Consider the following 15,736-nt stretch of genomic DNA (forward strand, 5'->3'; position numbering starts at 1 on the left):
GCGAGTACAATGTGCCATGTTTTATCTCATGGTAGTTAGGTTAGAAACATTAAATGATGCTTCCATTGGATTACTTTGGGGTATTGATTACAACCTGTTTTAACTTGGGGTCTGCACTCCCCAAATCAGTGTTTATGTGCACTGATTTGTCAGAAACGTTAAGGCTTACCTTTTTGATGAAAAGTAACTCTTTTGTGTACTTGTAGAGAACTGGTCCATTAGAAGGTAATCTGTAAGGGTTATTCACCTTCGAGCCTGCAGTTTGTTTGCAGTTTCTGGATGAGCATTAATCTCAATTCTTTATGACAGTTTTATGAGCCAAAAATTGTCTTCAGTGCATTAATAAGTATAAGGACTGCTGTGTGATCTGTCACAATTTCATATTCAGCTTTCCTTTTTAGTTTTGTTTTAATTGTAATTGAAAATTGGATGCCTCACAGTGTGTGGGAATGGGCAAACTTTGTTTAAGGTAGTGTTTAGAATTAAAAAAAAAAAGTTTTAAACTTATAGAACAAAGGGTCAAGTGAAATATTGCTGCAGTTAGCAAAATTCTTTTTCCTTGGGTTGAACAGAAAGACTAAAGATTTTGTGAAAGGAGATCACTGCTTGTATATAGACAGTTCTTGTCTATTGCTCTGTAACAGAGGAAATTTAAAATTATTTAATTTTATCTCCTGCTTGGTGTTCTGTTCCTTCAGGCTGACTTCCTAAAATGGAAGAAGGAAAAACAAAATAATGATTAAATGTGATTTGTAATCACAACTAACAGTGAATTAAATTTCAGAGGTGGGATACCTCTTAGTTCCAAGATCAGTGAGGTCTGAAAATTTGCGCAAAATACTTAGATCACCTGTATCATAACTCATTTAGGGTCTAATGTAGTTAGTATAGTTCCTAGGCATTTACCTAGTCACAATTTTGACATAAAGAAATCAATTTGGCTAAGATAAGAGGCAAGAGAAGAGAGAAAATTAATTCACAACCTTATACGTGATTCTGTGATTTTCATATATTTAGCAATAGTTGAGGTCAGAAAGGATCTCTGGAGATGTCTACTCCACCCCCCCTGCTCAAAGCAGGGTCAGCTAGAGCAGGCTGCTCAAGGCCATTGCCTTGAGTTTTGACTATCTCCAAGATTGGAGACTCCACAACTACAACAAAGAGGTTTCTCTTAGGTTTTATTAAAATGTATTGTGTTTTTATTTGTGCCCATTGCCTCTTGTGCTATCATTGGGCATCACTGAGAAGAGTCACGCTCCCTCTTCTTTACTTTCCCCATCAGGTATTTATACAAATGATAAAATTCCCCCAAGCCTTGTCTTTTCCAGGCTGAACTAGTCCCAACTCTCATCTCTCTCAGCCTCTGCTCGTGGGACAGATACTCCAATCCTTGCATCATCTTTGTGGCACTTTCCTGGACTCAATTCAGTATGTCCATGTCACTTTTGTACTGGGGAGCCTAGAACTGGACTCAGCACTCCAGATGTCTCACCAGTGCTGGGTAGAGAGGAAGGATCACCTCCCTCACCCTGCTGGCAACACTCTTCCTGATGCAACCCAGGATGCTGTTGCCTTTCTTTGCTGCAAGGGTTCATTGCTTACTCACGGTCACCTTGTTGTCTAACAGGACCCTAGTCCCTTCTCCACCAAGTTCCTTTCCAGCTGGTTGACTCTCAGCCTGTACTGATGGTTATTGCTTCCCAGGTAGGGGGTGGACTTTGGATTTCCTTTTGCTGAGTGTCATGTGGTTGATCTCTGTCCATTCCTCCAGCCTCTTAAGGTACCACTGAATATCATCAGGTGTGTCAGCCACTGGTGCATCAGCCACTCTCTCCCAGTTTTGTATCATCCGCAAACTTTCTGAGAGCGCACTCTGTCTGATGTTCATCCTGGTCCTCAATGAAGATGTTCGAGTATTGGTCTCAGTATAGACCCCTGGGGTCCACCAGTGGTCACTGGTCTCCAACTGGACTTTGTGCCACTGATCACAACCATTTGAGCTTGGCAGTTCAACCAATTCTCAGTCTGCCTCACTGTCCACTTATCTAGCCCATACTTTATCGGTTTGTCAATGAGGATGTTGTGGGAGACAGTGTCGAAAGCCTTGCTGAGTGAATTCAAGGTACATAGTATCTGCCGTCATCCACCAAGCCAGCCATTTCATCGTAGAAGGGTATCAGGTTGGTGAGGCATGATTTCCCCTTTTTAAGTCCATGCTGACTATTCTCAGTCTACTTCTTGTCCTTCATTTGCTTGGAAACGTTTTCAGGAGGATTTGCTTCATCTTCCCAGGAACTGAAGTGAAGCTGACCAGCCCATGTCTTGAGACTTTATGCCAAGAACAAACTGCAAATGTTATCCTGTGATTTTTTTTTTTAATCCATGTATTTAATAATTCCTGTTATTACTATAACTTCAGTGTCTCTCTTCACTGCTTTGACTTTGCCAGGAGGCTTTGGAAAGCCTTCAGGAGAAAATTGCCCCCTTCTCTTTCATTAGTAATAGCCACTTATATTGGTTTCATGGAGAACCTCTGACTCTTACGATTCCCAAATGTCATCTGCGGTGCAGATTCCCAACTGGTTTTCCGAAGCTCAGAACTAAACTGACAGTCATTATCTCCAGGGAAATAAAAGAGTAGTTCAGATTTACCAGATTCTCTTGAATTTGCCTGAAACTCTAGACAACCAAAAAATGAAGAAGAAAAAAAATTAATTAGCAGAGCAAGCAATTGTGTTCATAATATAGGAAACTTTTTTTTTTAAAGTGGTTGGCACAGGGCACGGTTGCCACTGTTGTTTCATTCTTCAGTTCTCTCTCCTAGTTTGAAGGGTGTGAAAAATCATCCAGTCTGTTCTCTTCTCTGCCTTAGCAGTGTTTTGCTTGGGGAGAAGACAGTTGAGGCTGCATCTTGAAAGAAGTGACAGAGATGTATCTCCTTCTGCCTCCTTCCCTCCTCTTTTCTTGGTTCTTAGTAGGAATGTTGCATCTCTGGTTGGTTGGTTTGTTTGTTTTACTTAATTAAGTCAATGATGGTTCAGTTTTCCCTTCCCTGCTAAGAGTTGTCCCAGTCGAAAAATATATCAAAGGGGGGCATTTTCACTCCGTAGGGTCTTTCTGTGTTTATACTCCCATTGCTTTCCTTTTATTATCACTTTTGTTTCCGTTACTAACAATACTTGCAAGACCAATTAAGTACTTTATAAATCCTGTGTCAGCAGGAATACTCATTGTGGCTTGAAAGTCCTTCTTTCCGCAGGATAGAAATCTTTTAGAAATCCCCTACTGCTTTCAAAAAACATACATGATATTTTAATAGTAGACAGCATGATCATACTCCTTTTTGTAAATTATCTTTTCTTCCACTTAGTTGTATTGGCTTAGTCAAATATATTTTGGAGTTCTATTTTTTTTTTTAGGTGCTTTGGTTTTTTGTTCTGTTTTTTAACAAGTCTAAAGGACAAACATTAAGTACTTGTTATAAGGACTTAAACTAAATTTAAATCTAGGCCATGTAGTTACACATTTTATATAAAACCAAAATGTGTATTTCTTTCTTTTGTCTACAGAAATAATATATTTGGTGTGCAGAAATGTTCTCAAATTTTGACTTCTATAATCAGTGTGCTGTCATTAAAATTAATTTGCATGAACTAAAACCATCTGTCTTAACAGCTAATAGCACTCATGAAATGAAGTTCTGTCCTCATTCCACCCTCAATCCCACCACCTCAAGTATGATTAGTTTTAAAAAGTCAGGTACAGCTCCCTTCAGTATTCCTTGATATGAGACAGGATTAATTTCATAAACTGTTGTCAAGTAGATAGAATTTTTTTTTAACTGACTCTTATTACAGTGTGCTGGCAATAGTTTACATTTCTTTTTTATTATTTTGAATTTTATTAATTTGTATTATATGACTTTGTAAATCCTGGAATTATTCATGCCAGCCAGGAAACAGAGGCTGTGCTGTAAGTAGGAGGCCCAGCAACAATCAAAAAAATCACCTTCTTTATCTGAACGTTTTCTCCTCTCTCTCCCCCTTGTCATTGACGGTCACTATCATATGCCCATCTCTGCATCTTTGGGAACGCTACTGCAAGCGTGCTCTGCTCTGCGCTCTTCTCCTCTTCTTGCATTGCTCATTCTTCCCTCTTCTTCCTCTGTTGCATACTTCCATGTTAACAGCATTCAATTATGCTTACCAGCCTAGAGTGTTTGATATATATGTTCCTGAAAATGTGTTTCTGAAAAACCTACCTTGATGGCTGCGTTGGAGTAAGGAGAAGGAACTGTTTTGTTAGTGAGGTTTGCAACGATCTCATTTTAAAGCAAGTTGTATTAAGAAATTCTTGAGCAGAGAGGAAAACTGTGAGCAGTTAAGCCAATTGTTTAGCCATATGTATTCAGATTTTTGTTTAATCTTTACTTATTTGTTCCTGCTCTGCTTCAGAAAAGGGTCGTTGTTGCTAACTGATTGTTTACTGCCAATGTAATGATACGTGCAGGAACTGGGGAATTTAAGTCTGAGCCTACAAAGGCTCAAAAGGAAGGAGAAATAAAAGAACTGAAGTTTGGGGTTTTTTTAGTAGCCTTTTATTTTTCTAAAGAGTTTTTGTGACATCTCTGTTATTAAGTCTGTGCTTTTTAATGGTTTTTTGAGTTCTTGTATTTTAAAACTCTCTAGCTAGAATAATGCTCGTTATTCACCTGCAAATATGATTCTCTTCATATCATAACAATGCCATTTTGACTGTGAGGAAACAGGTAGCTGGGTTGTTTCAGTCAGCACTCAAAAAACCATATACTTTTTAAAATTTTATTTTCACACCCTGTTGTGCATGCATGCTTTTCCATCTAGGTGTCTCATATTCAGATATCATTTTAAGCACTTCATAAAGGTGTTTTTTTAAAAAAAAATAATTGACAGTACCTGAAGCTCTGCAGTCCTCTGGAACTTGCTGCCTACATTCAAAAGGCATTTTTTATATTTATTTTAAATATTGATAAGGTGTTTTGGAACTCAAAAAGACCAGCTTTTAGCGACTCAATACCTTAGTTCACCTTTCTTTTTTTAACTTAATCCAAAATTTCCCTCTTTTGGTTCTGGGCAAAAAAATAATGCGTTCATGCTGAGTTTTTTAAATAATTACTTTTTTCATGTTGAGAAATAACTTTTTTTTTTTTAAAACATAGTTGAACTAGGGTAAGATTCAGGAGAGAAGAAAACTGAATATTTTGTTTATATATATTTATATTTATATATATATATATATATAAAAACTTTATATATGTAAAGTATATATCTGATCTTTTACTTAAATAAACCTGCACATAGCAAGCCTTCTGGCCTTGCATCTTGCTGATTATTTCTAACTTCTGTGTTTTGTACTGTGATTTTTGTTTTATTTTTCTAATGAGAAATTCTTATAGGTTTTCTTAATGTACTCGGGAGGCAGCAGCTATGAAAATGGAAATTCATTATGACTCGCCATGCCTCTAAGCAAGAGATGGATCACATAGCAGGAGCTATCAATTTAACCAGTGGGAAAGATGGAGTTGCAGGGGGGGATGGTTCTCCTAAGCTTATTGGGGGTTCATAGATTAAGTGCATCATGTTCTGCTTGTTGAATAAGCCGGCATCTTTGGGTTGGACCCATCAGGTTGGAAGGAGAGGAGAGGAGAGGAGGAGCTCTGCTACTCCCAGCCAGACTTGCAGCAGCTCTGTGCTCAGTGACTATGGCTGATGGAAAGGCTCAGTTAAGTTGTCAGGAGTAAAGATAATGACTTCTATTTAGTTTGCATTCAAAGTTACCCACTCCTAGCATCTCTGTCTGGTTTTCATGTTAGCATATAATGTCAGCTTCATGTGGAGCTGGTTTTATTTGTTTACAGTATGTACTTTTGAAAGTGGAAGATGAGCAGCAGAGAGCTTTTATATATGAAACAGTAGATATTGGTAGTTGTCCTCTCCAGAGTTGTCAGACCTGTTCCTTGGTATATGTCAATCTAACAGACTCTCTTAACAGACTCCATTTACAGTGATATTAATGTGTTACTTTCAACAATTGCTGCTAAATAATATCTTTGGAAAGCAGCACTTTGACAGCCCTTTACTACTCCTTCCCACGTGTGCTGAATGAGTATCTTAATTTACACTAAATTTAAGACCAACCTGCCAGATTTGGTCTTGCTGTGATTTTTTTTTTTCTTTTTTTCCTTCAGGCTAAAATGAAAAGTTTCCCATATCTTTGGGATGCTGATTAATGGCCAAAGAGATTGATGGGTTGGTTTTTAAACCACCTTTTGTGCCTTCCTAAGTTTATACACAGATGAACATAGTGGTTGCGTTACTGTGGCTTAATATGATCATGATCTAAGCTGTGATTGTGCATGATTTTAGCCCATTGTAGATGGGAATGGAAATGCATTAACTTAATTCACATTAGGAAAATGGCAGTGTGGATGTGTTTCAGTGTTAGAAGCTCTGGTCTGCTAGCCATTTCTGTCAGTACATCCAGTCCCAGCAAGTACACCTATCACTAACAAAAGTAGCCAAGCATCTCCATGATCTAGCAAATAGCAGCTGTAGTCCAAGAAATGTTCCAGCAACAAAACTTTATAGTAAACATTGCCTTTGCCATCATGCATGATAAAATTTACTTGTATCTACTGTCTGCCATCTTTTTAAGTCTAACTCTGTAATGGTGACACTGCATGAAGTTCTGTGTGGAATGAAAAGAACATTTTAAATATGTAAAACAAATGTATCTGCATCCATATCTACTGACAGACAAGCACAGATGCATGTACTTTCACTCTCCTACCCTGTTTGGATGGGCTATAAAAAAAGTTTATTTTTGTTTGTACTTGTTGGACCTGAAAATTAAAATATGAATCTTGGAAAAATTTTCTCCACTCAGAAGCAAGAGACAGATACTTGAGAGAGAGATGCTGTTAGAATGTGATCAAAGCAAACAAAATTAGGAATGCTGGATTCCTGTCACCCCTCCCTTGAAACCATTCTACTTGGGAAATTAGCTGGTATAAAGCCAAGAGAAGCTGTTCCTATGCTATTCCAATTTGATCAATCTTTATCTGGTACGTGATTCCTCAGGGATTATAACAGCATGTCATAATTCAAAATACTTTAAGCTTCTTTGTTGCATTGAAAGAATGATGGCATCAGGATAGTAATTTGTCTCAAAACTTTTTCCTTCCTCTTTCATGAGATTGTACTTTTCTTCATTAAAAAAAAAAAAAGAAAATAAAAACACCTATAGAAAATGGTGAGAGTGTGTATCTTTATATTCTGTATACATCTCTGTTTTTTCTGGGCAGATCATCCACTGATGATAATCCCTGGGTGAAACTGGGGACTGTTATGCTACAGAGATGCCCACCTGAGGAAAAAGAGAACACAGGAAATGAAATTTTGAAAATCTGCCGTTCTTTGTATGAGACAAAGCACATGCTCCCTGTTGAGGTAAGTTTTAACTTTGGGTATCATGGATACGAGTCTTGTTTTGGGGTCCCAACTACAAGAAAGATGTTGCCATACTGGATCAAGTCCCAACGAAGAGCTAACAAGGTGGTTAGGGGGCTGGAGCACAATAAATGTAGAGAGGCTGAGAGAGTTGGCTTCATTCTGTCTTAAGAAGAGATGGCTGAGGGAGATGATATTGCTGTCTTTAAATATGTGGATGAGGAAACATGTAGAGGAGATGGAGCCAGCCTCTTCTCAGAGATGCTCAGTGATAGGACAAGAGACAATAGAGACAAGTTACATCATCAAAAACTCTCATTACATACAAGGAAAATCTTTTTCATCGTTAAAGTGGTGAACATTAGAATAGGTGGATGCCTAGAAGAGACATGGAGTCTCTGTCCTTGGAGGTATTCAGAACTTGACTGGATCACATCATGGGCAATTTGATCTTGTTGGACTTGCTTTGAGTGCGGGCTAGTTGGATTAGCTGACCTTTAGAGGTCTGTTCCAGTGTAAATTATTCTTTGAAGTATTTATAGAAAGGCTTTAATAGTACATTGTCATTGACATTAGTGTGGCAAAAACTGTTAGTTAAATAATCAGTAATTTTCTCACTAATAAATACATAAAGATTTAGTGAGGAGTTCTTGAAAAATGTGTTGGTGATAAAAAAACCTAATATACTAGTAATTGTTTTGTAATAATCATGGTGTTCTGTCTTACTTAACTATGTATGCATACTTCAATACAAGCATCTCAAGTATAAAATTATTGAAGTGTTTTGTATGTAAACATTGTATACTAATGAAGACAGATTTGAGAAATGCTTAATAAACTTCACACAACTTTAGTCATGCACATATTTTTAGTAGGCTGATTAATCCCTTATAATCATCTTCACGCAATCACAGTCTGTTATAGAAAACAGCTGATGTTAAGATGTTAAGAAGCAGAGTAGAAACAACACATTCTGTTTAAAATACAGACAGGTGGAATGTTGTTTTTTTTTTTTTAAATAGTCAAACAGACTGATTTGAGTCAAGTTCAAAATTCCAGAAGGTATTGGTAAGCTGAAATGATAAATACATTTATTAATTCATTCATTCCACCAAAAATTTTGGTGGAAGGCAGGTCTCCCTATCCCTGGGACTGGCATAAGTATGTGTAGCTTTTCTTTACAAGGCACTGAATGGCGCATCATAGCTTGTAAACTCGTGATCTTACTCATGCACAGGAGTAGTCAAACTTTGACAAAGCAGAATTTTGTAACTCACCTCAGTGAACCAGGAAGACAAATCCCACCAAGGGTCAATATCATACAGCAGTCAATCAAGAATGGGTCATGGTTTGCTTAGTTCTCTTAATTTAGTAAACTTTTTATTGAGTTCCATAACAAGTCCTTATTTATACGCAGTTTTGGTATTAATTGGGAGCCTTGGTTGGATGTGCCTGCCTTTTTTAATGGTACAGGATGTTGGAAGAGCCCTCTGTGTAGGTGTGAGTATACAGATATGGTATGAAGATATTCTGGTCCTCAAACATAAAAGACCTTTACCAATGTAAAATACCTTTTTATGACTAGAATGCTGTACAGCAACAGGAGTTGCACTAACATGTGTAATTGTAGTTACCTACAAACACAGGCTATATTGCTTTAAGTTTCTACTTGGGAAGAGGGAGAATGACATGGATTAATTTAAGTAACTTATTTGTATGCACAGCTATGGTACTTAAGTGCGCAAATTAGAGTCGATATCGTGTGGCTGAATAAGATGAACATCTGATTACTGACAATTAACCTGTTTAGATGACTTCACACTTCAATAAATGCACTGATTAGCAAGACAGACCTAGAATGATGGCATTCTAAAACCTGAGAGATCAATTTATCACCATGAAGAACACTTGCCATTCTGAAGTCCAAAGGTTGTGATGGAAGAAGCATTTAACTTCAAGTCATGATGGTCTAGAAGTTAGAAAAACTGTTTCTTCGGATGTAATCAGAAAGGTTTCTCTCTTCCTTTATTCCACCTCCTGCTGGTCTTTCTATTTTTTTACAGCCAGGTTCTTTTTTAATGTCTTTTGGAGAGTTGCATAGCAACAATTAATCGTTGTATCTCTGTGTGTGGGGTTTTTTTTAATTTGCATTATTCAGTGGATAGATATTTCTGTTCCTCTTAGTTGAAATAACTGTTGTTTTATTTGCTTGGAATGCACGTGTGTTTGGACTGTCTGACGTCTGCACTGCCTGATTAATGTCTTCAGAAAGAGGCAAATCCTTCTCCCCCCAGTGTTAAGTGCGACTCTGAACATCTCGTTCTTCTATCAGCCTATGGGTCATGTGTCAGTTACCATAAACACCTAAATGGGAGAATGCATCTAGTCTCTTATCTGTAATCACCCTGGGGTCCCAGTGGCCATAAGATGCTTATCTCCTAGAATAATAGAGCAGTCAGTTGGTCTCCTTTTTTCTAGTTCTGTAGCTAGTTGTTCCAATTTTTTATATGTGAGTTTACATTGTATGTTTTTCTTCAGTCACACTTGTTTCTGATGATTTTGTTCAGATAATTTTGAATTTAAATGCTGCCCTTTGGCCTGCTTTCGGCCTCTCCAGTCATAATACTGTTTGTACTCATTATCCAGCCTGTCAAGCCATCCATGGAAACATTGAATAATACTGGACCAAAAACAGACTCCTGTGAAATCCATTTTATATGTCCCACCGGTGTTACAGTGAACCATTGGTAGCTGCATAACTAGATGGAAGACAAAAGCTATCTTACAAAAGTTTCAGCTAAATCCAGATTTGATTTAGGACTTCCCTTGTCCCTCTCACAGGTAGCATCATACCCCCTCTAAGCGCAGCCTCACACCACAGGCAGGCAGACCCTCAAATGCTTTCGAGTGCTTATTGCAGAAAAGAAGGCCACTTGGGTTGCTCTGAGAAGCCCTGCGAGTGGTGGCTTGCTGCTTAGGGTTGGATTTCCAATTGCTGTCCAGAGCAGCAGCGCAGTCATTTGTGGCAGACGTGCGAGGAGGTGTTTGTGCTATTTGGGCAGTCTGCTTGGGAAGTTGTCCAGTCCCTTTCTGTGGGAAAAGGGATGGAGGCCACTCCAGGGGTTTGCAAGTTGGACCACACTATCTTCCACTGTATTCCCCTGGTGCCTCTGACAGTGTTTCATGTCACATTTTCAAAGTGTTGCTAAACTTAAAATATGCCATAGTGATGGCCTTATTCTTAACTACGGAACCTGTTGCAGGGGCCTTTAGGAACATGTTTCTGTACAATGTTTTTGTTTGTTTTTTCATTGTATGTTTTGATGTTTTTCGTGGACTGGGAGTGTCTGATAGGTCCATAATCCTTTTCCCCTTGCGTGCCTGCTTTCTTCCATGTCTGAAAGACAGACTATTTCTCTTTTCCAGTCTTGTGTAACCTGTTGTGTTCTCAAGGGTGAAGTCTCTTAATGTGATTTATTATTTCTTTAGGTGTTTTGGGGTGCATTTTTCAGCCCTAGAAACATCTTTTTTTTTTTCATTTGAGACTGAATTTTCAATGCCAAATTCTCACCCATTATTATCGTCAACTGTTAATTGTTCATTTGACTGAGATCTTTTAATAAGAATTGAAGCAAAAAAGATATTTAACACTTAGCTTTTCTTGGCATTTTGTTACTGACCTTTTTGTATCAGTATGTCATTAATCATGATGCTGTATCATAAATGTACCAGGAAAACAGAGGCAGTCTTAACTTTAAGAGATATCAAGTGAAGAAGAGTGGATAAGAAGTACCCTTCTCCATAAACCACTAGTGAAACTAGCATTAAAATAAAACACCTTGTTAGTATAGCTGCATTTTAAGAGGACACTGAAAAATGAGAGGCAAGAGACAACCTGCAAATATTAGTGCACGGTGAAAACACCTTGAAGTAGAAGACTGAAGGAGTGCGGTGTATTAGCTTATCAGAGATCGAGAGGTGATTGATTTTATTCTGCAGATATTTTTAGATGGAACAGAAGCTAATAAAACTCTCTCTTGATTTACAAAGAAAGGCATAACAAGAACCAATTGAGTTTAATTTATACCATTTCAATTTTTAGCATAAGGCATGATATTTTGACAGTAAGTAAAATTAATTGTTGGAATGTATACTTCTCCTTCAAGAGAGATGATGGATTTTGTAGGTAAGGCTGGATATGTCTGCTAGACATGTTATAATCAGGCACAAAGTTAATCAAGTCATCTGACTTGTACCTGCCTGAAATCTAATGACATTTGGCTTCAAAATCTGCTAGTGTAAGATAAACAGAAGTTAATTGGATAGCTAAGCATGTGTTTTCTTATGTGGAGGCCTTTATGCCTCTGTGATGAACAAAGCAGATTGTGTTAGAACATGTCCCATTAGAATGTGTAACCAGTGCTAGAGTATAATTGTGAAGCATCTAAAGAAGAAAACAAAATGCTGGCGTATCATCTGAGTTAAATGTTATTGCTTTGAAAATAGCAATGTTAATATCTGTATTACTGCATTTGCTTGCTGAGAGATAAATTTTTTTTCTTTTAAAGCGGCTCATTGAGACTTGCTCATTGAGACTCTGATTCAACATCTGCATCTTTTCTCTCCCTGCTCTGTTGCTTTAAAAATGTACAGTACCTAGTTACATTTTGCAATTTGCTTAGTTTTCTTTTCTTCCTCTCACAACCCTAAAATATGATCTGAGGTTCTTTTAGAGAGCCTTTTTATAATATGTAATATAGGTTATTTCTTATGACACTGCTTCTCCGCTTAGTTTTGAGAGGCTTTCAGACAGAGAAAGCAAGCATGGTAAAATTGCTGTTTTGTTCAGGTTATATATCTTATGACTCTCAGAATTTATTTTTCTGAACATAAGCTGCATTTATTGCCATGGATACACCTTTTCAAGAAAAGGAGACATGTAGTGTGAATCTCTTAACTTTGCATTCAGTAAGTTTGCTGGTATGTCAGGCATACTGCTCAAAAGAAATACAATGGAATATAAAATTTTCAGAAGTTTAATAAGCATAAGACTGATCAGACAAAGCTTAACATATTTATTTAATCTTCTTATTCCTTGATCCTATATCGTATCCGTCACCGAAAACATCATCAGTAGTAGTACAGGTTTAGAGGAACAAGCCTGGGTAAGAGAACAAGCCTTGCCTCAGGGACTCAGAGCTCAGTGTGATAGAATATATCCTTCTAGGCAGTGTTTCTTGAAGGTATAAATTTAGAAAAGACTGAGCAACATGCAGCCAGAGAGCTCCCTGTGCCAAGCAAGGTGTCTCTGCAGTACATTACAGTTGAAGCATTTAACATTTCTTCATCTTCAAATAATTTTTAGGCTTTTAGGTTCACAGCTATGAAAACCATGCTGCTAAAAGTGCGGTTGCATTTTGGTCATCATTAAACTTCAAACGATGTAAAAAATACATGATTTGCATTCTCTCAATTTAATATTTAGCTGATGAGCTCCTTTGACAATTGCTCTCTATATGTTGAAGTGAAACAGAGAGCAGCTCTTAGAGTTGGGTACCATTTTCAAGGTGACTGTCATACAATACCCAGAGCACTTTAGCGTAAGTTGTCCTGGAAAATGGGACATCTTTGATGGGCCTCATTGGGAAGTGGTTGTGGCAAATGACCAAAATTCTTGGAAATGACAAAAAGGGAAAGGGAAATTATAATTTGATTTATCACATAATTTGTTAGTTGAAATACTTTTTGATGTATAAATGAATAAATTACTGCAATGTTGACGAAAAACAAAACCACAAGTTACGTGTAGGAGATTTTTATTTATTTATGTTTAACTAAAGGCCAAGGTAAAGATTTGGAAATGCACAGTAGGTTTTTTGTTTGTTTGTTTTTAAGATTTTTTTTCTGGCCAGTTTCTTCTTACAGAAGATTTATTATGCTAAATTTGTGCTATATTATAAAATATGAGAAATTAGATGAATGAAAGTTAATTTGCTAAGCTTTAATTGTGTATAAAAATTTGTATAAAATTTGAAAAGATTTTGCAACAGAGCTTTATAATGTGCAACTCTGGTATGTATTTTATTTTGTTCCACTTTTGTGGAACTCTCTATTTTGTTCCACTTTTATGATTGCATAATTGAGTTACAGAAATGTCACAGATGTCTGTTGAGTTTCTTCCTGTGCTTTGCTATTTCAGAAGGACAAATATATTAGTCCCACAGAGAGCTGTGATTGCTTTGTTGTTCTTTCAGGAAAACTCTGGGTTGTAATGGTGATTCAGTACCTGCCTTGTCTTAATATAACAAACATTGCACTTATAACCCTGTATTCCACATTTTTTTAAAAATTGTAATTTCAAGCTTCTGAAGAGTTATTTCCAACAGAGATTTCATTTGTTTCAAAAGTTTGTTTTCATTTTGCATTTGACATAGAATTTTCATAAGTTTTAGCGTGAATGATGATGTTAGTATCTCCAGAGATCTCACTGAATGAGTTTACTTTTACTTTCAGTGTATAAAAGAATTATGTTTGCTGCTGCTTAACCAGTCCCTCCTGCTGCCATCCCTGAAATTGCTGGTAGAAAGCAAAGATCAAGATCTTCATGCTGTGGCACTGGAGCAGATAAGAGCTGTTGCTAAGGTATGAGCAGTTGAATTAACCACTTTTCAGAGTTTGAGGTAATAAATTAGCTCTTTTATCTTCATATAGTAAGCAGAGACTATTGAGACCCTTATCATTATTAAGATTTTCCACAGCTATTGTGTCCACAGTGAGCAGTAACTTGGGACTAGTAAGACCTTTTATATACTTGAGGTAATTAAAACTCATAGCACTTTCTTTAAGTTATCTGGTATGCTATTTTAAGTCACAGTGGTGGAACAGTAACTATTCTGTTATATAAAGTAGACGGTTATCTCTGTGGTCATATTCTAGCACTTTGGGGTTTTTTTAAGTGATAATGGTACATCAGATGAGTTAGCTTGTTTCTGACAAACTTGGCGGTCTGTTCCTATACACGTGGAGAGCTGTTATATCACTGTTTTTGTCGTAGAAAGGTTAAAATGCAAGATGGTATGTTTGGGGACTTTCATGCAATTCTAAACAGATTTTGTTCGCTACTGCAGCAAAGTTTCTGGAGAAAAAAGGACAAGAACTGAGAGACATTGCTGTATATTTTTCAATTGTTATATAAAGTTACATTACTTTTTTTTTCCTGTGTATTTGCTTTTCAGTTAAGAAGGAACACCTAAAAAGATGAAAGCTAGTTTCCTAGACAAAAGCATTATATTATCTTTTATCTTTTTTTCTGAAAACTGAGGTGGGTTTAAAACGTCTTCAGGCTCTTAATTGAACTTGTGCATGTACAACCTGACTTTCTTGGATTTTATGTTAGCTATGGTCTACGATTTAGCACTCTACCACAAAAGAGAATAGAGGTATTGTCTCAGACCTTTGTATGAAAGGGAATGGCTTTCCTGTCTGGCTGAATTAACTGCATTAAATGTTTCCAGAATTATATTTAGGTAGGAAAACCACATCTCTAATATTTCCAAATTCTGCACCATATCTTAGGGAGCCCTTGGTTGTGTATTACAATATAAAATTATAACTGATGATAAATTTCCCATATGCTACTTCAAAGTGAAACTGCCCATATGGAAACAGAAATGGAACTGTGTATATCTTTTTAAAATAAGCATCCACAAAACACAAAAGCTTAAAAATGTGATTTGTAGGAATTCAGATCGAAATTACAGCTTTTTCCTGAGACACACAAAGTAGGCAAACATTCCCCTGTTTCTGCAGGAGCCTTCTAGGGCAGGCCCTCTGCTCTAGTTACATTAATTGCAACAAATTTTTCAGATTCCTTGGTTGCAACAAATGATACAATCCTATCCCCTACTTTCACACCATCCTCTGTTCCCTAGGAAAGATGTTCTGCATCCTGCTCTTCCCAGGATTCTCCCTTAAGTCTCTCCTCCTCACTTTTTCCTCCTCATGTGCTGTGTCTTTCCTTCTGATGCTGCACATTGTATTCCAGAAGCTTTCTCTTTTTGCATCCATTGGATAGCTTGAGAAGGGATTAATCTCCTTCCCCTTCAGGAGGACTCCAGAACACAGTGGTGAAGACCAGTGAAGAGAAGCAATAGATCTGGAAGCATAGGCTCCATCTCAGATGTTGCTAATTTTCCTTCAAAAGGACTTAGTTACCAAAATGAATGAAGCACCAGCTTTTTTAACCTGTT

General features: G+C 37.2%; 1 protein-coding gene across 3 annotated transcripts in view; it reads left to right on the plus strand.

Annotated features, from left to right (window-relative positions):
• The window catches only part of NBAS (NBAS subunit of NRZ tethering complex), a 182,173-nt gene that overhangs the window by 153,769 nt on the left and 12,668 nt on the right, over window positions 1-15,736 (plus strand). For all 3 annotated transcript variants that reach the window (XM_072858557.1, XM_072858556.1, XM_072858555.1), the window contains 2 exons: window positions 7,343-7,487; window positions 14,001-14,129. In XM_072858557.1, coding sequence (XP_072714658.1) covers window positions 7,343-7,487; window positions 14,001-14,129 — 274 coding nt within the window. The remainder of the gene's footprint in view (window positions 1-7,342; window positions 7,488-14,000; window positions 14,130-15,736) is intronic.

This window comes from Ciconia boyciana, chromosome 3 (genome assembly GCF_034638445.1).
Source record: "Ciconia boyciana chromosome 3, ASM3463844v1, whole genome shotgun sequence".
Taxonomy (NCBI): domain Eukaryota; kingdom Metazoa; phylum Chordata; class Aves; order Ciconiiformes; family Ciconiidae; genus Ciconia; species Ciconia boyciana.